Source organism: Lissotriton helveticus, chromosome 5_1, assembly GCF_964261635.1.
Source record: "Lissotriton helveticus chromosome 5_1, aLisHel1.1, whole genome shotgun sequence".
In the NCBI taxonomy this organism is placed as follows: Eukaryota; Metazoa; Chordata; class Amphibia; order Caudata; family Salamandridae; genus Lissotriton; species Lissotriton helveticus.
Genome location: NC_136065.1, coordinates 380,601,655 through 380,624,713, shown reverse-complemented (window position 1 = coordinate 380,624,713; position 23,059 = coordinate 380,601,655). Strand labels below are relative to the sequence as shown.

The following is a 23,059-nucleotide window of genomic DNA, read 5'->3' as shown; positions in this document are numbered from 1 at the left end:
CCGAGTGCCCCTGGCAGTGCAACCGGTAATCTATCCTACTTCCCCATTTGCCCTGAGCAAGTGACCAGGAGCCCAGCTCCCACAGCCACGTGGCCTACTAGCCAGCAGCCACCAACCGGAGGCCCCATTTCCCTCATTGGATAACATTCGGCCCAACTACCTCTGTACCCAGCCGCCCCTGTGCCGCTGGGAGGTGAACCAACTGTACTTACCTGACCCTGGGGGACCCCTGAGACTATGCCTAGAACTCTAACTTCACCAGCCAAGTACTCACCTGGAAACCGATAACTCACTTACCTGCCATTGGATAAAATTGACTGGTTTGACTCGAAAAATCTTCTAAGTGTGATGTTTTGGACACTAAAAATATTCATATAAAATCACCCGAATTCCGAAGTACTCACCTGTGATCAGGGGAATAGCCAGTACTGTACCTTGTAGCCCAGTACTGAACCGCCAAAGTAATCCTTACTGGGTTTACTAGTAATCTGTATTTTTCCATAGGAATCCATTGTCTGCTTTTGTATGAAATTTCTTCGAAGTGTCTACTTTAGAAAACTTGAAATTTTCTTTAAAAATCCTACGAAATACTGAAACGTAATTACCTACCTGTTTTAAGTTGAGACCCCAGTGCTGGACTTGGGAGCCCAGTACTGGATTACAAAAGTAACAAGATCGTACTTTACCTGCAACCTGAATTTTCCCCCATTGGATAACATTGTCAGATTTACATTAAAAAGTTTCTGAGAACTTTTAAAACAGCTTTTAATTCATGAAAATTCACTACAGTAACTAAAACGTTTTTACTAAATTTGTTTCAGTTTAGATCCCAGGACTGAATCTATGATCTAGTCCTGGAACTACTAAAGTAATCTGTATAGTAATCAACTGTACTTCTATGTTGAAAACCCATTGAGCTCAATGCTAAAGTGTCTAGAATTGTGTTCACAAACGTTATTGCTTCCTGCCAAAGTAATTACATGAGAGTACTCTTATTGAGAAAAGTATATTTTTATGCCTGTTGGTTCTAAAAATAAAACCACTATATCTTTTGATATAACAACAATTGGCCTGGAGTTCAGTCTTTTGAGTGTGTGAAATCCTTTGCTGACAGTGTGTACAACAAATGCTTTACACTGTCCTCTGGTCCTGCCTTACTGCTCGACCAAGCTACCACTTTTGAGAGTAAGGTCAGTCCTGATTTTAACCTCTGTTATACCTCTGGGGTTGGTGGACTCTATACACACTGTATCTCATTCTGGTCCAGTATATATAGAGCCACTTTCTCACACGCCTTACAATCAGTGATGCCATGATCCTCCCTAAACACCACATGCAAATAAGATGAGGGTTCGTCGCAAACATAAGACACCCACGCGACGTGCAAGTTTTGAAGCCCGAAGGCATTCGCACACTGTTCCACCAGACAAAAGACAATTGGTGAAGAAAAAAGGGGCCCCAAACAGGCCCGTAGCAAGACCGGATCCGCGTTGCACGCGGAAAAGGAAAAAACAGACGTAGGCGAGGTGGGGCTTATGTGACCTCGCTGACGTCACGTGCGCAGACGACACCTGGGCGGAGTCGCGTGATGTCGCCCCGGCGCACAGGGTTGCTATGCCTAAAAGTTTCCGGATCCAGTCTCACGCCTGGGGATAATTCTACATGAAGTAATCCAAGGCTAGTAGTCTCTTTCAGATAAACACTACACTAGTTGATTCCACAGTCAGCCCCAAGGACAGTTACCTAGGTTATAATACTCTCTCGAATAGACTATGGTAACATTCTGTATAGAGGAGTAGATAAAGCAGCCATCAGACGCCAACAAGTAGTACAGAACTCCCCAGCCAGAATCTTATATCACCTCCTGAAACATGCCTCTGTATCGAACTTCCTCTGAGAGCTTCACTGACTCGCAGTGGAAGAGGAAATACAGTTTTCTACATGCACAAGGCTAGATCTGTCATAGGTCCACAATCTAATCAAGGCTTGATGGTGCCATATCAGCCCACTTGCATTGTGATCACTTAATCAGGGCCTCTGCACAGTCGCCCATAATCTGATTGGCTCGTATAGGTGGGGGACGGAGGGGAGGAAGGGTCATTCCTTTGCATACTTGGGCCAAAGTTCTGAGTTTTTGAGAAGCTGCACCTCACCGTCTGTGTTCCGCAAAAACTTGAAGACCTGGATGTTTGAACCTAATGGTTTGGTTTGCCCTACATATGACTAGCCCCAGGACACCCTTTTTGGGTAGCTGAGCCCTCTACAAGATACTATAATAATTCTGCTACCCAATAGTACTTTCCCCCTAATTCCAGAAGCATTAAACAACTTTTAAGAAACCAAACACAAAATAATGGTGAATTTACCTTCTGGCACCCTAACAGGCATAATCCTATTGGTATTATAAGTGCTTCTATGCTTCAATGCCATGTTTTCAATGTTCAGGTCCACTTGTGTCATCCATATGCAGTCAAAATGTAATTTACCTATTCCACCCATTAGCTACAGGGGGAAGGGGTCGTGGTGGGAGGGAGAGGCGGAATGACAGACTAGAGTTTTATCCTTTTTCCAAGAACTAGCATGCAGCTCGGGTTATTTCGGATCGGCTCTTAGAATCAAAACATACATGCGTAGGAGGGGGTTGACATTTTCTGTTCTGTACAATAATGCAATTATAAGACTTCAGAGATTTTTAAACACGTTCTATATGGCCGCCCGCCCCCACCCCCCACGTCATGGCCATTTCTGTATTTCCCTTGCCACGTTTGGCATTAGGTTGTGCACAACAGACTTGAAGCACATTAAAGAACATAACACCAGACCATTAGCAACAAAAGATAATTCAGTTTGTGGTGTGTGCTAATCAAACAATCTAGGACTCAATTTGTGAATACCCAATGCAGAATTAGGTTTATTTCATCCCTGACTTTACACGCATATATACGTGGGCCATAACAGCTCTGACAATGTAGATCGTTTTCATTCTTATTTAGCCTAGTACTGAGAGCGAGCGGTCAGCAACAACTGCTATTTGGTAAACTGGTCATCCTTAGCTGGCAAGGGAAACATTCTGCAATATATACAGAAAGTGTACGGCATGAAACACAAATTGAGTTTGCAAACTTGAACAGCACAGAAACAAGCTTTGCATATCCTGTAAATTTGAGCTAAAATCAGTTACAAACAGAATTTAGATTGTGATTAAAATTCTGCCCTCCAAAAAAAAAAAGCAGATACTCACCAAACCCAATACAATCACAGACTGGAGTCTGTGCAAGAAAAATGGGCCCATCACTCTCACAGCCAACATCTTCGAGTAAGCTGCACAGACCAACCCAGCTGGCATTCACAGAATACAGAGCATGACTGAGAGCAACATCAGTGTGAATGATCCTCACTGCAACAGCATTAAAAGGCACCTGGAAAACGAAACCACAACCGTCAAAGGAGTACTATTCGGAGGTAGGCCATTACACTATAGAGAAGCAAACAGCTTAAAACAAAAAATAACATTTTGAAAATTATGATTCTGCACTTAATGCACTTTTTTTTGTTTGAAAAGCGACCACACATTTTACCTGTTTTTTGCCGATTTTAACGTCAACAGAATTGGGGCCAGCTGATAAGCTACACAATAATATGCACATTTCTATCACTCATTTTGAAAACATGATCATCTGTAGGTACAGGTAACGTGTATTACCCAACTCATTGGTGCACACTTGATTTACTTTGGAAAGCGCAATGCTGATTAGACTTGCTAGGATTCAAACTCATGGTATTGAGCTTATGAATAAATTACAAACTACAAAAAATGCCTGAAAAAAATCTATTACAACCTGTAGGAAAGTAGGATCTGCTTTTATGGGTACCCACACTTCTTGCCTGGTGCTAAGCTGTTTTGGACTAGTCGGACTGGGATCCTGCTAATCAGGCCCCTGTCTATCGGCTTTCTCCCATACATTGTGTGGTTAGTCCTTAGGTACATCCAAGATTGGATACTGGGGTACCCGTTTAAGTCCCTAGTATATGGTAGTAAGGTACCAAGAGGTCCCCCATGAGCTGAAGCATGCATTATGCCTCACAAGGGAGACCATTCAAAATGGAACTACAGGCCTTCCACTGGAGCCTGTGTAAGCTGGTGCTAGCACAACTTCCTAAAAATTACGTTTTCTATATCTAGGGTCACTGCACTTAAAACCTATAAGTCACACCTATAGCAGGCCTTTGTAATCCTGAAGGCAGGGTGCTTGTATTTAAGTGAGAGGGTGCCCCTGCATAAGCAGGACACCCCTACAGCGCCCATTCTCCCGGGTTGTCAGTGAAGCAGCCATATACCATATAGAGGAGTACCGCATTATTACGCGATGACCATCTCGAAAATGACTGCAACGAATCCTATCATGTTTAGTATCAAACATGTTGGAATCATACCCCCACACCATAAAGTGGGAGGTATGATTCCAAGCACTGGAAGAGCCCTCCATTAGGCTTTGTGTTCCTGGTGCCAACCTTCTAGACCCGGACAGCACAAAATGGTTGCTGTCGACCAGAGACATTTCTGCCCTCCAGCTGCTGAGCCAAGCTCGAGCAGGGGAAGACAGAAGAATAGGCATTTTGTCACAGGGAGGTGTGATCACCTCCTAGACAGGATTTACTGTATTGGGACTGGGTGGGTGCGCTTGCCAGTGCCACTAAGTCTGCATTAGGGGTATATTTGGTGTCCCTGTGCATAGTCCAGTTCAAATCAGTCCAAGGAGCCATTGGTGCGAAACTGGACGAAGGACATGGGAGTAATCACACACCAGTCCAGACCCTCCCCTGAATCATCTCCACCCTTTCCTAAGGGTACTTAAGGGCTTACCTGTGGGCGGATCCCTAGATTCGTTGTGGGACAAGATTTAGATCAGACACCACTTGCTCGACTTAGTCCCCCTTCCAGTCTGCTGAATCGTCTGTTCATCAAAAAAACCTGCTCTGTATCTGATAGGGTGTCTTGAACATCACCTGCCTCCTTCCTGGTGAGGATACTTCTAGTACACGCAATACTTCTGCGGTACTAACAGGGTGTTCCCATCTCTTTCCTAAAATACACAATCCTGTCTGCGTCTCCAACACCAGTTCCTACCATCCTTTCAACTAGAAAGGTGTGCAAAAAAAGTGTGTGAAAAGTGGGAAGGAACCTCACAGAAAAAAATACCAGGAAACTGACAGGTACGCATCAGTGTGTACCACTTATCATCGGTGCCTTCCCACTTAAAAATAAATGTGCAGATGTGTTCAACTAAATGGTGAAACAATCTGAAACTACCTGACAAAACCGGAACCCTGAGCTAGAACTCCCTACATGCATTGTATGGTTCTAGACCTCTAAAAACGAGCTAGGCACCCCTTCGCACTTTGATCAATTTTATTCATTGCTTGGTGTCTGCCCACATTAAAAACACTGTCGTACTTAGTTTCAACTTCTATTAAGCCAACATATTTCATTGCCTAACACTCTTTATCGGCAACTTCTTCACAAAGACAAACCCAGAGTGAGACTCATCAGTAGTTGCTCTGTGAACAGCTGTTCACTCCTATTCTAACTGCTCATTGGACATTATAGATTACCTGGTGGTTGCCACCTTCTGGCGTACCTACAGCCACCAGTTCAGAAAACAGGTGCACATCCACGTCTCCCGATCTCAGTTGCACTCTGTCAACCTGTAAGCAGAGTACACCTTTATACATCCATTAAAACCAAATCCTGTCTCTCATAATTAATTTAACGAGCACCTGCCACAGTCCATGCATGCACACTCCACTGGCCTCGTGTTATTCTCCTGGTTAATAAGTTTACCACATGCCACAATGAATGTATAAACAAACAACTGCGCCTAGTCTGGCACATTACTTCCCTCTGCTACAGGCATTTTATGCTCTGTCACCCGCAAACGTCTTTTCAAAATACCACTCAACTGCAACACACTGGCGTTTAAAAGGATTGCCTCCCATGTGTGCTCACAGCCGCTCTCACCCATTTTACCGCTTACCGGACCTATACCTTCGCGTTTGCTCCCCACTTCCTTGCCTCCTCCACCGCGGTGTTTTTGAAACTCTGCCGGTGGGAGGCTGGGAACGCCCCTCCAATGCGCGAAATCTCCGATCATGAGGTGAGCAAATTCGGCGGCCATCTTAGAGTGGTTTCATATTCCTAACACCACTCCAACTGATATTATAACCTTTCAATAAGATGTAGTAGCGAATGCGCCGCTATATTAGATACATTATATATAAGCCTCTGCAAATGGGGGCTGCATTATGAACAACAAACCTCCACACGTTCTGCTTTTAATTTTCACTCTTCACTTTTTAAAAAAAGGACAGTGCTTGGTCATGTATACATTCTCAAACACACCACCTAGCCTCCTTCACGGCATTCTACAGATGGCAATCCATAGCTGAGGGCCACATTTCATACCAGATTGAGACATCATTTCAGGTCTGAGAGGCAATTCTTTTAAACTATGTACCCTTTCTTGCCATAGGGTTAATACATCCACGACCCCCGGGGAACAAATCTCCTTCTGTAATTACGCCATCTCACCCTCCATGCTGTATTATAGTGAGTAAAAATTTTCACACCACCACCTAGTATGGGTACTGAAGATATACATGATCGACAACACCTCGCCTTGGGCACGCCAAATATGCTCTTCTCAGAAGTCAGTTTATATGACTGTGTGTGCAACTACCTTGTGCCACTCAATCACATTGTTCAAGCCCGGTCGGTCAGCCCTCTCCTGGTAAATCCACCGGGCCTCCTTAGTGATTAATCTGTTTTTGATGTTTAAAGGTTCACTCCATACTTTCTCGAGAACAACCCATTTGATGTCTCCATGGTGATGTTTCTGTTCTCGATAATGCACAACCAAGCGGGTGGTCAATTTGCTGGCTTTAATCATCCTCCGATGTTCCTGGATGCAATTTTTATCTTACGGGTGGTAAGACCAATGTAGTGGAGCCCACATGGGCATGTCAGCCGGTAAATAACGTTGATAGTGTATCAGTTGGTAAAGGTATTCATGTACCACGTTTTCCCATCTACCAGTTGTACACTGCTCACCCTCTCTGTCAAATCACAGACAGAGCACCCACAACACGGGTGGTGCCCTGCAGGGAGATCCGAGGTTCTCACTTCTTGCCTAGGGCGGGAGTGTATCAATTGGTCCCGCAAGTTTTTGGACCTTTTAAAGGCAAATCTGTGGGACGGCATTTTGAAACAATTGGTGCTCAAGAGGTGTCAATGTTTCCTGATGATTTGGCGTATCCCTTTAGAGAGTGGATCAAACGTAGTGACCACCGGAGGTACTCTCCATTCTCTTTCATGTTCCTCTCCAGCAACGCTGTTCTAGGTGTGTTTAGTGCCGTTTTGCGATCCCTGTTTACAATTACTTGGGGTATGCACGGTTCTCGAGCTTGTTTGCCAATTCAGCATCTTGCTCCACAAACTTCTCTGTTGTGCTACAATTTCGCCGGTGCTCGGGGAATTGGCCCACCGGCAGATTATCCTGTAGGGCATGGGGATGGAAAGACCTATAGTGCAGTAGAGAGTTCTTATCAGTCGGTTTTTGATGTACATTAGTACACAACCGATTCTCTACTGCATAGATATCCAAATCCAAGTATGTCGTCGTGTCCCTACTGATCTTCCAGGTGAATTTTAGGCACTCATCCAAGCCATTCAGCCAAGTAAGAAATTTCTGGAGGTTGGTTTCTGTGCCGGACCAGATGCATTGCCCATCATCAATAAACCTCTTCCAGAGGCAGATGTTTTGTCTGTGTCTGTGTTCTACAAGTATTAAGCTGTGAATTCACAGTGTGGCGTGGACTGACCCCTTGCCCTGAAGAAGTTGCAGATAAAAGAGTGTTACAATGAAACATGTTGGCTTCATATATGTTGAAACGAAGTACGACAGTAGCTCTTTGATCAATTTTATTCATTGCTGGGTGTCTGCTCACATTAAAAACAAAGTGCAAAGGGGTGCCTAGCTCGTTTTTAGAGGGCTAGAATCATACAATGCATGTAGGGAGTTCTAGCTCAGGGGTCAGGTAGTTTCAGATTGTTTCACCATTTAGTTGTACACATTATCTGCACATTTATTTTTTAGTGGGAAGGCACCAATGAGGAGAAGTGGAACACACTGATGAGTACCTGTCAGTAGTTCCCTGGTGGTTGTTTCCGTGAGGTTCCTTCCCACTTTTCACACACTTTTTTTGCACACCTTTCTAGTTGAAAGGGTGGTAGGAACTGGTGTTGGAGACACAGACAGGATTGTGTATTTTAGGAAAGAGATAGGAACACCCTGTTTGTACTGCCGAAGTATCGCGTGTACTAGTATCCTCACCAGGAAGGAAGGCAGGTGATGTTCAAGACACCCTATCAGATATAGAGCAGGTTTTTTTGATGAATAATTGTGAGTCGAGGGTAACCGGCGTCTTTTCCGTCTGAGTTCCTGTTTGCAATGGTGGGTGCTGCATAGTCTGTGCCTGTGCACCATACAGGAACCTTCCAAGGCCTGTGGGCATCAAAGACACCTGAAGGAATCTCCCTTGGAGTGAAAGAGTCACTCCCTTGCATTCGCAGGCACCGTAACGAAGTCAACCGGTCTGCTGATCCGGAGTTCCTACGGACTCCGTAAACTGCTGCAACACAGGTGTGCTTTTCTACAGCTCCAGAGGCCTGCCCTGCACTCTCACCAAGTTTGAGGCCAGTATCCCTCATGCGGGTTGCAACCACCGAACCCCTGTGCACCACATCAACTTGCAGTTGCAAAGGTTTTTTGTCTTCCTTTCAAGAAGATCTTCGGGCTCCAAGTAGCCCCAAACTCGAGAACCTCCAGTGACCAGAATGTTCACCCACACCGCATCATGTGCCTGGGCCTGCACCTTTTGGTGAGCTGCTGGAGGTCCTCTCACCACTCCAGTGCCTCTAGCCTGTGGGTCACCATTGTTTCTTTTGGACTCCCCTGATTGCTCGGGCCTACCCAGACTCCCCTGCTTTAGGCGAGTACCCTGGACCCTGCTGGTCCAGACGTTGTTCTTTCAATTCGTGCGGTGGTTGTATTTGTTAAGGCCTGTTGGTGCTCCCGTTGGACACAGACCTCTCAGCACTCGATATCCTTCATGGGACAGCTCGTCACGGCTCCTGATCTTCCTCAGCGTCGCCTGGTCCTCACAGCTGTAGTCAAGGTAATCGTCACCCTTCCTGCAACACCAGACATCGGGGCATTCGTCATTCAAGTATACGATTCACTCCTGAGTGACAGACTTGGTCACCTCTGCTTGCAGGTACCTCGCACCTAGAATCCACCTTCGGATTCCACCAGACATTTTCTCCTTCTTCAGTAGCAGTGCTTTTCTGAAGTCCTCCATTGGGATTGATGGCGGTTTCCAACACCACTTCACATGTATGCACCCGGCTTCCCTGGTGTAGGCAACGTGGGTACTAGGGTATCCACGGTTGGGGTGGCTCTCAAACCTTCTGTCTTCCACGGGGTTTCTTCAGGGTCCACTGGGAAGGGTCCTTAATCTTTAAAAATCCAACTGCGGCTTACCCGTAGAGTTGTACAAAGCACGCAGTTGTGTTCCCACACCGCACACGCTCTCTGTGGGGTCCCTATCTCCTCACCTTGGGTGGGTCCTTGAGTCCCCAGCACTTATAAATCCTCTCAACACTGTCTTGACCCGAGTCGGGGTTCTTATACCACTTTTAGTATATGGTTTGGTCCCCCCTGGAGTCCACTTTGTATTTTGTGCTATTTACTGTATTTCTATGCAAATTATTGTGTGCATTGTGCTCATCTCTGTGTAGGAGATATCTAAACGTGTTTGAGAATATTGTATAATAAATGCATATTTTTTATAAATACCTTGTGTGGTTCTTTTTAACTTAATCTATAAGATTGTATTCTGGTAAAACAAGCTGATTTACACTCCTTCTGGACTAAGCCTGAAGGCCGTTCTCCACAGCTACCACTTAGAGAGCTTCTAAGGTTGTTTAAGACCTCTTAAATCACCATAAGGTTTGTCTGGACTGGTGCAAGGTGCCCACTTACATTAGTGAACATCATATACCAGGCCAGCTTCTCACACAACCACAAACCTGAAACGGTGTATACACTTTTTGGAAATGTGAGACACTAGTTCACTCCTTTGAGTCTATTGGTATGCTCAGTAAACCTGGTAAATTTCTTAAACCTTTGTAGTTAAATGATGTCCTGTCCATCCACTTCAGTATTGGCTGTGTTTAGTAACAATTTCGCTATTAAGAATGGTGGTTATTGCTAAAGCTTCATACGTGCAGTTAAGTTGGTGGCTGGCTTACGAGATGGTTATAATCAATGTTTGCCTAAAAACTGGTCTCTCTCAACCTGTTATTATTGACCCACCAAAATCAATTCAAAGCCTCGGAGAAGAGAAACCAATTAGTAATAGGGATGATGTAGAAGTCTTCAAACCGTAATTTTATCAAAAGTGTAACAAGGGGAACATAGGCAACAAAGACACAGCCTTCTGCAATGAAGTCTGGATTTACCGCCTACTCCCAGCTCCTGGAGATACTTAAGATTGTAATTATCGGGGGGCGTGGCCAGTCAACACCCAAGATGGCAGCAAAGGGATAGAGCTCCGTCTCATGGCGGACTGAATCCCCCATTATCCGCTCTTACATCCATAGCAGCCCAGTTTATTTAATGGTTCCGGGCTCCTTAACTCGCGTCTAGCAGGAAGAGATACTGGAAGCTGGAGCTTCTTGTAGCCCGAAGATCTCTGGAGTGCACAGCCAACAAACCTTGGAAACTTCAAGTCTACATGGTGCACAGGGGTTCAGTACCAGCGGTTTCGACAAGGGATACTTGCCTCAAGCTTGCTGAGAGGACAAGTTAGGCCTCGAGGGATTTGCAAAACCACCAACGCGATGCATGGCGAACTCTACATCCTACTTCCAAAGACTACACCTACTTCTCACGCGTCCACCAGTCTTATTCCAGGATAGATTTTATCTTCATAAGTCAGGCGTTGCTAGGTCCTTTGCGGGCGCCTCAGATACTCCCAATTTCGGTGTCAGATCGTAGCCTAGTGACTATTAACCCAGTATGGGGTAGTACAAAGCCAGGCACAGCTAGATGGTACTTCCCGGTCACTCAGGACAAAATCCTTCGAGACAAACTGAGGGCCTCCATCTCTGAATACTTTGAACTAAATCACCCACAGGCGACTTCCCCCTCCCCCCCCAAAAAAATAATTGGGACACATTTAAAGCAGTCTTAAGGGGTAAATGCATCCAACTTAACGCAGCCCTGAACAATCAGAGGACGAAGGAAAGAGTATCGCTCGAGGGGGGACTAGAGAAAGTGGAGAAAGCTCATAAGGCAGCGCCAACCCGCATACTGTAGCGACAGCTTACCACGCTAAAGGGTAAACTTTGATCTATTTACAATAATAGATCCGAATACATGTTATTTAAACTACTGCATATATCATATGCCCATGGCAATAAAGTGGGGTCCCATTTTGCAAGGCAGCTGCAGGTGAAACGGGAACATGAATACATGGGGGGGTATCCAGGATGGGGATGGACACATCACTCATTCAGATGAAACAAAAGCCTGTATCTTTAGTAGATTTTATGGGGACCTTTACCTAGGCACACCTCCAGATCCAGCCCTGCAACATTATTTAGACTCGTTAGAGCTTCCCCACATACCTCCAGCAGAAAATGAACGATTAAATGGACCAATCACTGCAGAGGAAGTGGGGCAGGCTATGCAAAACTTAAACTTCACAAAGTTCCAGGGCCTCATTGCACAGTTTTATAAGTCATGCGGCCGAGCTCATCCCCCACCTCACTGTGCTGTTCAATGCGATAGCTGATGAATCCAAAGTATCGACCTCGATGGCTGTTGCGGTTATCCCTGAACCAGCGAGAAATCCTCAGAGCTGTGCCTTTTATAGGCCCATTGCCTTACTAAACCTAGATGCAAAAATTAATTCTGCAATTTTGGCCGCTAGTATAGAAGACCTGATGCCCACACTAATCCACCCTGATCAATCGGATCTTATTAAGGGAAGGCAAGCACACAATAACATTAGAAGAACCATACACCTGCTTACCATGCAGAAGTTCGGCTTTGGGGATAGTTTTTTAACATGGTCAGGGCCAACTATAGACTCCCTCACTCCTGGGTACAGGTCAACGGATACCCATCATTCCGCTTTGCCTTTAGCAGAGGAACGCAACAGGGATGCCTGCTCTCCCCTCTTATTTGCTCTTAGTATCGAACCTCTGGCTGTTCAATTCCGAGCCAACAAGGCGATTAAGGGAACACGCTTTGGGGTACAGAACACAAGGCATCACTCTTTGTGGATGATATTCTGCTAACGCTCACGGAGCCATGCTCCTCACTTCAGGCTGTGCAGGTGGAATTGGGGAAATCCGGAAATTTGAAGCAGTGGTGGGTTTTAAAGTTAACTTAGCTAAATCCTCCATACTAAATCTCACTCTCCCCAAGGGCAAGGCAACAAGACTAAGAGGTTAGACCTCTCTACAATGGGCTAATCGTTCCCTTTTATATTTGGGCTTCCAACTCGCCACCAGACTCGAAGAACTGTAAACGGCCAACTACCCCTCATTGTTGACTCTGGCTTGGACGGATAAACGCTGTCAAAATTACAGTATTACCAAAACTCCTCTACCTATTCCAGGTGCTCCCAGTTGACCTAGACCGTGATCTCTTGCCTAGACTACGCTCATTACTAAATTTATCTGGGTGGGAGGGCACGCCTTTCAGTTTATGTGCTACGATGCTCAAAGAAAGAAAGTGGGGTAGCTCTACCAGACTTCGCACTCTATTATCAAGCGGTTCAGTTACGAGTGGTTGTAGAATGGTCCATGAGGGAGTCTGACAAACATTGGCTCCACATGGACAGGACGATAGTGGGCAGAACAATCTGGGATGTCCTGTGGAAACAGAAAAAAGACCAGCAAATGAATATCTCATCACCCCAACACGAACCACACTCAAAGTCTGGGACGAGATCACGAAAAAGGAGGGCTGGACCTCTATCCCTTCCCCATATACCCAGATTCACTTCAACCCAGATTTCCCTCCAGCGCTGCTAGAAGGGCCCTTTGACTGATGGAGAGAAGGGGGCTGCCTAATGATATGAGAGATGTTTCACAATTTTGAGGTGCTTACATTTGAGAACTGTGTAAGTGGATTCCAAGTCCCACAAAGTGAGCACTACCATTATTTCCAACTCACACACTGGATATCCCTACCACAAATAAGAGATGCCACCACTAGAGAACATACACTGATAGAGAAGCTGGTACAGAGGGCAGGCACCATGAAAGGAGCAATCTCCCCATCATACGCCATGCTATTAACAACAATACATGCCCCACGGGCGCGATACATGCCTTTCTGGGAACAAGTGATAGCAGGAGATATTACTGAGGAGTGTACACACATATGGGGAGATCTTACTCGGCACAACCACTCAGTGGCTTTGAAGGAGGCACACTATAAGGCACTCCTTGACTGGTATCTCTATCCCACTAATTCTTTCCGGACACCTCAGATCTCTGCTAGCAAGGCTGTGGCCTACAGGGGGACTTTCGTCACATATGGTGGAACTGCCCCGGTATCCGCGCATTTTGGGAGGAAATACTTTAACACATCAAAGACATGCTGGGGTACCCCATTCCGACAACTATAGAGGGAGCTCTGCTGGGCATTAGGGACCCTGATCTTAAACACCAATCAAAAGCAGACAAGGCAATAATGTGGGCATGCTTGGGGGCGGCAAAACCCACAATAGCATCAGCCTGACAGAAAAGACATGCCAGCGACATCGCTGTAGCACTCCAGACTATGGAGAATTCTCACCATGGAGAGGCTGGCCAATATTTTCAGGGGAGAATACGTGAATTTAGAGTATAAATGGGGCCCAATGGTAACCTTTCTGTCCCGTGGCCTGCCCTCTGCAGTGTGTCCACCTTCAATGCGATTCATGCACTTCTTTCAGTTCCAATTAGGGTGGGAGGGAGTCTATGTAGCTCCAGCTGGTTCAGTAATGTCCCAATGAGGAACAGTTGATTAGCTCACTGCCTTACCTTTAAGACACATCCGAGGACCACCAGGGAAGGGGAGGGAGGGAGGGCTAGGGGGGCTTTGTTTAATGTCATAGTTTAGGAGGTCACCCTTATTGTTTGATGTAATAAAACAGGCATTCTATGGAGCATGGGGGGGGGGGGAGCGACGGGACTTCTCTAGATGTGAAACTGGACTCATGCAAGCGGCTTGTATATGTCCAAAGTCCTACGCACTCCTCCGTGTAATTTGTGGTACTTGATTACAATGCTGAACAAAAACATTTTTGACAAAAGTAATGAGTGCACTCACACACACGGTGTCCTGCAGCGCACGCTTCAACTTGATACATTACAACTACCTTCACTGCACATACACGACACCAGTAAATTTGCACCACATTGCCTCGGACCGCCCGGATGCTAGCCCCCGGTATGGAGATACTGGCGGATTTCCTGCATTTAACATGGGGGTGCTCCGGGGCGAATAGACTCAGGACTCAGGTGGTGGAGATTGTGCAGAGGGGCACAGGCTTCTGGCTGGAGTGGTCACCACTGCACTGCTCACTGGAACACATCAAGAAACCCCAAAAAGCGGAAGATAGCTTACAAACTCTTGCAACTACTTTTAGTTTTGGCAAAGCGTAGGGTTGCCATTACGTGGATGTGTGGTACAGAGGCAGGCGTGAGAGGACTCTAGCAAAAGAAGCCCATATCAAAGCCGTTTGAAGGGATTAAAACCTGGATGAAGACCTCAGGAAGTGCAGCGAGCTGTGCGACGCGTTCTTTAACTCGGAATCAAATGCAAGCGATCTGCATGAGCCAGAGATGAGTGAGGGCAAGACTGAGGGGAGGGGGTTAGGGGGGGGGGAGATGGAGTGTCGGAGTGATACACCCTAAATGCAAAGGAAGGCTCTTCAATGTATGGTAATTTGTTCTGCCATAAGCGGATATGTGCTGCTCATATCATTGTACGCTGGTGTAAATTCCACCGGTCTGCTCCAATTGAAACTGTACATCTGCTGCGATTGTTATAAATATATATACATATTTATGCAAAATTGTTTTAAATAAGCCACACGTCATGACGTTTTGTACCAAATGAAACTTGACTTACCCAAACATACATGCAAATTCAGATAAGTCCCCAAAAAACAGCAGTCACACCCCCAATACCTCATGCAACACCTTAGCTAGTGGCGGGATGAAACACAAGTACCACTACTTACAGATCATGGTCTTACTAGCACTTCACAAATTTCAATGCAAGATATGCACCATACAAAAACACACCCGTACCTCAAAACCTTATAATTTATCAAAATAAAATACACAAATATTTGTTTGTACTTCTGTCAGTTGGTCTACAACCTTATTTCTTTGATAATGCTTACCTGATAGGGTATCAAGCTGTTCAAAGAAAGTGGCTGTTCAATTTCTGGAGGCTGTAGTTTGCTAAGGTAACCCAATATTGCCAAATCTCGTAGGATATTGCTATGGCATCGCCTGAGAGGATAATGTACAGATAAAATGTTAATCAGGCATCTAAGTGCATATTAAATGTTTGCATAGTTAGTTCAACACAGTATAAAAAAACAGGCACCCATTGTCCAAATATTCAATATGCCTTTTAGAATTTTTCTGACCACCCCACAGGATTTCCATAAAACAAGTACTATAGAGCACACATTTCTACAAAACAAAAAAGTCTCCTGAAACTTCCCAGTTAATGTGATGGCATATGCAGTTTGAGAATTTTTAGGCATGGGGTGGGGGTCATTGTTGTTGATCTCTGGCAGTGGACTTAAAATGAGGCAATTATGAGGATTATACGGATTTGCTCCTACCTTGACAAGAGGAGAGATTTTTTTAAAAATTGTTTTTGTTTTGTTATATATAGCGCAAACTAGGCCCAATGATATCCGGTATTGGAGCGCTTAACATGAGCACCAGTTTCGTTACAGAAGGACACATTCATTTTGTTAGGCACAGGGAGGTCAAGTGATTTGCCCAGAATCACAGGATGTGGAGCGTTATTGCAGAGACTCGAACCCAGTTCCCTAGCTTCGAGGATGACCGCTCTAACCGTAAGGCTACATCCTCGCCCCGGTCGTTGGTCTCTTTAATGTCAAAACGTGTGGGGAAAGACTTAGAGGCTCTTCTGAATTTTTAAATTTTTGTTTTTACATTGGATTGTTAAAATGTCGGCTATCCACATATGTGCAAGCTGTCAGAAAGGCTGGATCTCCTGGGGTTAGATAATGATGACCCGTGAGCTCCATCAGTGTGGAAGAAAATGTGGCCGATGCAACCTTATTAATAACCATCAGAGCTTTGTTATTTGGGAGCTGGACTACGAAGCAGCAGTAGCTGGTTGAAGGATCTCCATCAGGAGGTTAGCTTTATTCTCCGCTATCATCAGTGGTAGTTCTAGTACTTCTGCTGCTTTTTTCAGCACTGCTGTAAAATATGCCACTACCACAGAAAGCGCCCAGATGGCATTCAAATTTTGCCTCCTGTGAGGTGTGTAGACATGTTGCATTCAGGAAAGCAATATAGAGAAGTTTGCAACAAGCTGGCGGCCTCACTATTGTCATGAACAACAATGTGCGGCATCTCGACACATTCCAAGTCTGTGCTGAAAATGTTGCCCATGGGTTGCCAGTATTCATCCCTGGGGAAGGGTCTTGACAGGGGCTGTTCCCTGCATTGGACCTCCTTCATCAGAGTCTGTACTTGCCTCCTGAAATGCATCAAAATCGGTGTAGTCTTTGGCATGAACTCCCAAGCCAAGGTAGACACCTACTGAACTTTGGGAGCCGGCGTAACTCCAACTACAGGAGTGCCCAGAGGACAACTACTGGGGACGCCCGGCAACGAAAGATAACTCACCTGCCGTTTCCTAATTGACCATCTTGCAGGTTTTATGTGGCTAAAAGGCACACCGGAAGGATACGAGGCACCTCACAACTGCCTTCATGGCCTGTGTAAACACCAAGACCTCTGAGGAAACCTTCTCCTGTACTGGAGGAAACGTGGGTTCGGAGGCTACCCCATCAAACTCCAGCATGAAGAAAGACATAGTTGCTTGTGGGGGGGGGAAGAGGCCTGGAGACGTACCACTTGGGATAAAATGGTCCAGGGGCGGGTCTGTGCCGCTTATTATGCTTCCACTAACAAAGGAAAAGACCGGGACCTTGGACTTGGACCTAGATCACGAGCACAAACACCAAGCCCAGCGTTATGCACCCACAGCATTAAGAGCTTTGCCTACTACTCCTTTATGGCTATGGAGTGGACAAAGCCATATTGATCGCACAAATTAGAATTCTGCCGAGTCCTCAAGCTACACAATCAGACCCGTTTCATGCAGGAAGGATAGGGCTTAAAATCAAACTTCTTAGGTGGTGACACATATGGCCTAGCATTGCAATATTTTATTTTGATGGAAAAACGTTCCAGAGAGCGACTCCGGATATGTGATGGGCATGGAAAATAAGGAACTGACGTCAGAGGAGAAATTGATGCAGGGAACTGATCAATTTTCCTAAAATTATAGTTCTACCCATGCACGACATTAGAGCTTGGATGTATTGAGTTATTTTTGCTACCAATAGTGGAGTAGTATCGATTGGTAACACTGCAATTTGATTTACATGGATTTAGAATGTCATCCACACAACTCTGCCTTTATGTACCTGTATAAACTGATTTTTAATTGCCAAAGCATTTAGTTCACTCAATCAACATAATGTAATTACACTTAAACCACCATCTGAAGCAATAAATGTTCTAATGTATAATTCGGTATTGATTCAAATTGTGCTAAAATCAATCTAGTGAACACTAAATTGAATCCCAAACAGCTGGTGAAGGTCTTTGTGTGGAAATGTTCAGTTTCAGTCCTTCAAAAAATGTGTGAATAAAAGGTATTCTAAAAAGGGAAAGACACTTCTTTAGGAAAATTACTCTGCATGGTTAAGCTTGTGCTTCGATAGATGGAGGAACTGGAGTGCATACGAGTGAGTTTTCTATACTAAGGAGCAATGATTTAACATCTGGTGTGGCAAAGCTACACTTAACCACTGTAGTATTATGAGCAGGTGCTGGTTTCTCCTATGCAGAGGAGCGAGAGTCTCAACCAGGAAGCATGTGCATCTGCACTTCTTACAGAAGGGAATCTCTCTTTGATCAGATTACTTTAAGCCCTAGATTAATAAGATTGTGACTGAGTAACTGAATATAAAACAAAATCCTTAATTGGAGAATCAGTCAGGGAAGCCTTGCCGGTTGGAGAATCAGTCAGGGAAGCCTTGCCGGTTGGAGAATCAGTCAGGGAAGCCTTGCCAGTTAGTTTGTAATCCTCATTCATGTCATATTCTTTATTCATGCACCTCGGCTAGTCAGGAACGTCCAGTAGGGTGTCCAAGCCCACTTACTAATCATTAACAAAAGTGTCTCCATGATCTGATCTGGACAGCTAGACTAATTTTTTAGGTCTTTTCTGGCGGTCTTCAATTTAGGGCCATTCCCTTGTAATCACACATTTGTGTGGGGATAAATGCCACCCCCAGACCTAGTGCTTCACTGCCTACCAGTTGTGAGAAGTGCCCCCCTAGGGTGTTCCCAAATGGGAAAAATACTACAGGTTTGAAAGCGCTGGGCCTCATTTATGCACATTGCATGTTTAAGTAAATAGGCAGCGAATGTAGGAGCCCTGAAGAAGGCAGTTGACTAATCCATATGGTTAATCAAACCATTGCAGTTCATCCTTTAAATGCATTTTTTTAATAATATCTAAGATTCCCAACGAATAAAAGGAAACTACATTGCGTGAAGCCTCGAGATATTTTTGCTTGGGCCCCTGGCTTAATTCCAGAAAATGATTTTCTTTCCAGAATTTTTTTTCTAATAACTCCCTTCATAGGTTCAGTCAACAAAAGTCATTACCTACTCTGGTGACGATAGGTCGCCCAGCATGCACGATAAGTTGTGGATGAGGTGACTTTTTCGTGATCTCATTTCTACTGCTTAAAGCTTCTTTCGCCTAGGCATTCGTATGTATATGTGCCTCAATGATTAGGAACTGAAAACCATTTATGTGTTTAAAGGATTTGTCCATTTGCAGCCACAGGCCGCATTCTGTGCGAACTCCAAACTAAGACTCGGTTCAAACCAAGGTCTACAGAAGTATGGATAGAGCTGAAGGTCTTCATGGGAGCAGTATCAGATAGCTGGGTTATTGAGCTCTCTAGGAGGGTTGCTCCCATTCAGTCCCGGATGAGAAAAAGGCAATTTTATAACAGATTGGTTTTATGCCTTTCCCAACATTAATTAGTTGTGTTCATCTGTTAAGGAAAGGACTAGTTCAATCCACTTCAGGAGGCCAGGGCTTTGAAAGATTTTCCTTCATGTTCCGTTCATCTAGAATTGCTTAAGCAGAACTAGGGGAACTTACTGGATCTCAAGTTCTCGGAGGTCGATCATGTGTGCCCAGGTTTTACAGATACAGAGGGGGTCTTTAACATGAAAGGTTTGGTGCCTGGTGCACAGTACGCTAATTATGAACCATTTCTTAAGTGTAAGTCAGAGAAATATCGAACAGGGGTAAGATGTTTGATTATTTTTTTTTTAGCTTTAGGCACAATCTGGATGCTTGATTCTGTATTCTTTTGTTTAGAGGCGTGAATACCTCGCTTTGCTGTAGTCCAGCCTTGAGAAGATTATCACCCTAGTAAATAACTAAATGGTTTGTCAGTAGGAGTTGGCTCATCATGGTTGTTGGTTAGATCTCTCACCACTGGATTCACCTGTGTAACAAAGGACATCTCAACATTACGTAAAAAGGTTTTATTCCTATTTTAATTGAAACCTTTTGCGATGGGGCTAGGGGTTGAACCAGAACAGGCCAAGAAGAGTGCAGTACTCAATTGATGGTAGGATAATTCACAAGGATGAGAACCTTTTTCTTTATCATTTATACAGAGGAAAATGTCCTATGCCCAAGAGAATATGTCTTCTATGCATTTAGAGAAACCGTTGCTTATAGTGCCATACTTCCTCCCCAGTAATAGATGTTTGTGCGTTGCCAGCACACATCTGGACTAGGAGGTGCTAGAAATCTATGATCGACAAGAGGGCACGTGTATGTTGAACTGGAAAAATTATAATGATAAACCATGGATCCTTCCCACAAAAAAAGCTGCGCAGCTGGGTTAATATGATGCAATCATGATATACTGGAATCCCAACAAGAGAAAAGAACAAATTGTGTCCAAAGTTGTATAAAACTCCTATCCATTTCTTAAACCAGTTTAGAATGAACTGCTGAGCCATCACGTCATAAGTAGCAGACAGATCAATCCCACAAAATTATTTTCATCTAAGGCCCAGGGAAGCTCCCAATGAAGGATTGTTAAGGCAGGCTCGGTTTCTTTTCTGGGTTGCAAACCCAACTGTCAATTGTGAAAAAGGTTACTTTCCATACACACTTGCAGTTGGTAAGTGACCTCTCCTTAGAACTTATGCTTAGGAACTTGAAGACTGGTCTAGAATTGGCTAGGACGGGTTGGTCGACAGATGGCTTCTTAGGCAGAAGTGTCACTGGATAGGTTTAGGCAACATTATCTGCTCAGTTGAGTTTTTAAAAAACAGGACTTTTTTTTTTTTTTAGTTTGGTGCAAATGGAGGTACGTTTATGTACAGAATGAAATCTATCAAGTGAACCCTGAATCATCAGCCTGACCTCCCACCCCACGGTTACTTTCAAGTGAACTAGCCTACTATTTTTTTTTATCTCCTGCCATGCCAGCCTGTGTCAAAGCCCAGTTACCACAATCCAGTAGTGCTTGGCCTTCAATGGGCAATAATAGAAAATCTTGCAGGGACCCAAGTCTGGATACAATTCAGGCCAAAGAGACCAGCCTAAAAATGGCAAACACAAAGTAGTTGGACTCTAGTCACCTGAATCAGTCTGCATCGCAAAGGTCCGGCACTCTAAACAGGAAGGTTCGGAGGAAGAAAGTGACCTGAAAACTCTACCACAGTTATGCAGCATGGGCAACAAAAAGCCAGCTGGGTCTTCGGGATTAGTCAGTGTTATATTAATACAAATATAGTACAGTATATAACCCAAGTTAATATCATACCATAATACTCAGTGGTTGGGCAGTATATTACAGATCATACAGGCTGCATGGAAGCGCTTTTACTGCTTGACACTATTACACTCACATAAGACAAACTACTAAGTGCACCATCAGGTAGCTACATGTACAATAACTGGCAGCTTAAATGAAAACTAAATTGGAAAAGTTGTTACTCATTGGGAATGCACTATAGTACATTCTGAAACCTCTACTAGTTGATGCACTGCAGGGGTCTGTGTGTAACCAGAGAGCTACAGAATTAAATGATGGTTGGTGCAGTGGAGATTAGTAACTTGTGTATTGTTAGTGCTACGCGATGACAGCCTGGGCAGAAAGCAATGTGAATATGCAAGTCATTACTTTAAACTTGTATTACACACAGTATAAGATAGACCGCGACAAAATGCAAGAAACGTTTTAAGATAAAATGGTGCAAGTAAAGATATAGATTTTAGTAATATCCAGACCGTATGTAATGCAATGTTTTTTACATAACTGCCTTTTCAACACCTAGTCTGGGGTAGGAAGCACTATACAATTAAAAGCGCTCACTTCATAGCTCAGTTGTATACTCTTTGCACTACCACTCAAAAAATAATACATCTTTGGCATCACAAAGCTTTGAGTGATTCAATCAATTAAAGCCATTACAGGCTTCCAAGCACCCTATTCATTTGCATATTACCCCACATTTGAAAGCAGGCTCCCTGGCAACAGTTTGCTTAGCTGCCTTGCCCACTTCAGTTTCACAGGACAGGAGACTCACTGAATGACACTTCAGCGGAAGCACTAAACCCATCAGAATTAACCATTCCGGGACGGTTGTATTTTCATAAAAAGGGGGAACAGTTTCTCATAAATCAAAATATGGGCACATCATGCCCCTTTGATTCCGCCCTCTAAGTGTCACGTCCACCACCCACGACTGCACCATCCAGCAAACAAACCACTCATCACCAACTGATCAGACATGGAACAACGGAAGAGATCTGCCACATCCTACTGGCCAAGAGAGGATTTGAAGTGAATCCACCACTGCAGGTTCAACATACTATGACTGTTACTTGACATCTCACAGTGACAATCAGATACGGATGATATTAACTAAGTCCGTCCCAGCAGCTGTCTCCATCATTTCTCCCATTAACCTATGCCTGCTCAGAACCATAACCTTTAAACAACAGATCTTGAAATGGACAGCCCAGTGCAGTAACCAAAAAAGGTGTGCTTCTTAGAACATAAATACCCTAAAGAAACATGCATAAACTCTCAAAGCTGCCAGCTAATTGAAAACCATTAACTGTGCGCCTGTCTCTTATACTTCATCCAACATACTGCTAAATGCTGCATCCCAAAACACAATAACCACACCTTGCTAGCCATCATACAGGACATGGAAACACTTGCTGCACAGGGTCAAAATAAAGACACCAAGCACCATACAATGTGTAGCACATGCCACCCAAGTAGCAAAGTGCTTCAGTGCCCCACACAGGGGTAGCAAAAGCTACATAAAAGTTACAATACAATTACCGCTTGTTTTAATTATGCCGGTACTGGTACACCTTGAGAAAAGTACTGTCACACTTATCTGGAACAAAAGTCTGCAGAAAAATATAGGTGCATTCGCTTGTAAAGATTTTGATGATACATATGTGGATATCACCAAATGTCCCGAGAAACAATGCTATGTTTCAATAGTAGAGTAAGAAAGAATTTAATTAGAAGTTGATCTTGAAATAACACCTCAATTAAAGACATACTTCGATTGGCA

The 23,059-nt window shown here is 44.4% G+C and overlaps 1 protein-coding gene across 3 annotated transcripts in view; it reads right to left on the bottom strand.

Annotated features, from left to right (window-relative positions):
* The window catches only part of NOL9 (nucleolar protein 9), a 160,876-nt gene that overhangs the window by 77,369 nt on the left and 60,448 nt on the right, over nucleotides 1–23,059 (bottom strand). For all 3 annotated transcript variants that reach the window (XM_078642549.1, XM_078642547.1, XM_078642548.1), the window contains 2 exons: nucleotides 15,532–15,643; nucleotides 3,242–3,419 (listed from right to left, as the gene is read on the bottom strand). In XM_078642549.1, the coding sequence (XP_078498675.1) occupies nucleotides 3,242–3,419; nucleotides 15,532–15,643 (290 nt within the window). The remainder of the gene's footprint in view (nucleotides 1–3,241; nucleotides 3,420–15,531; nucleotides 15,644–23,059) is intronic.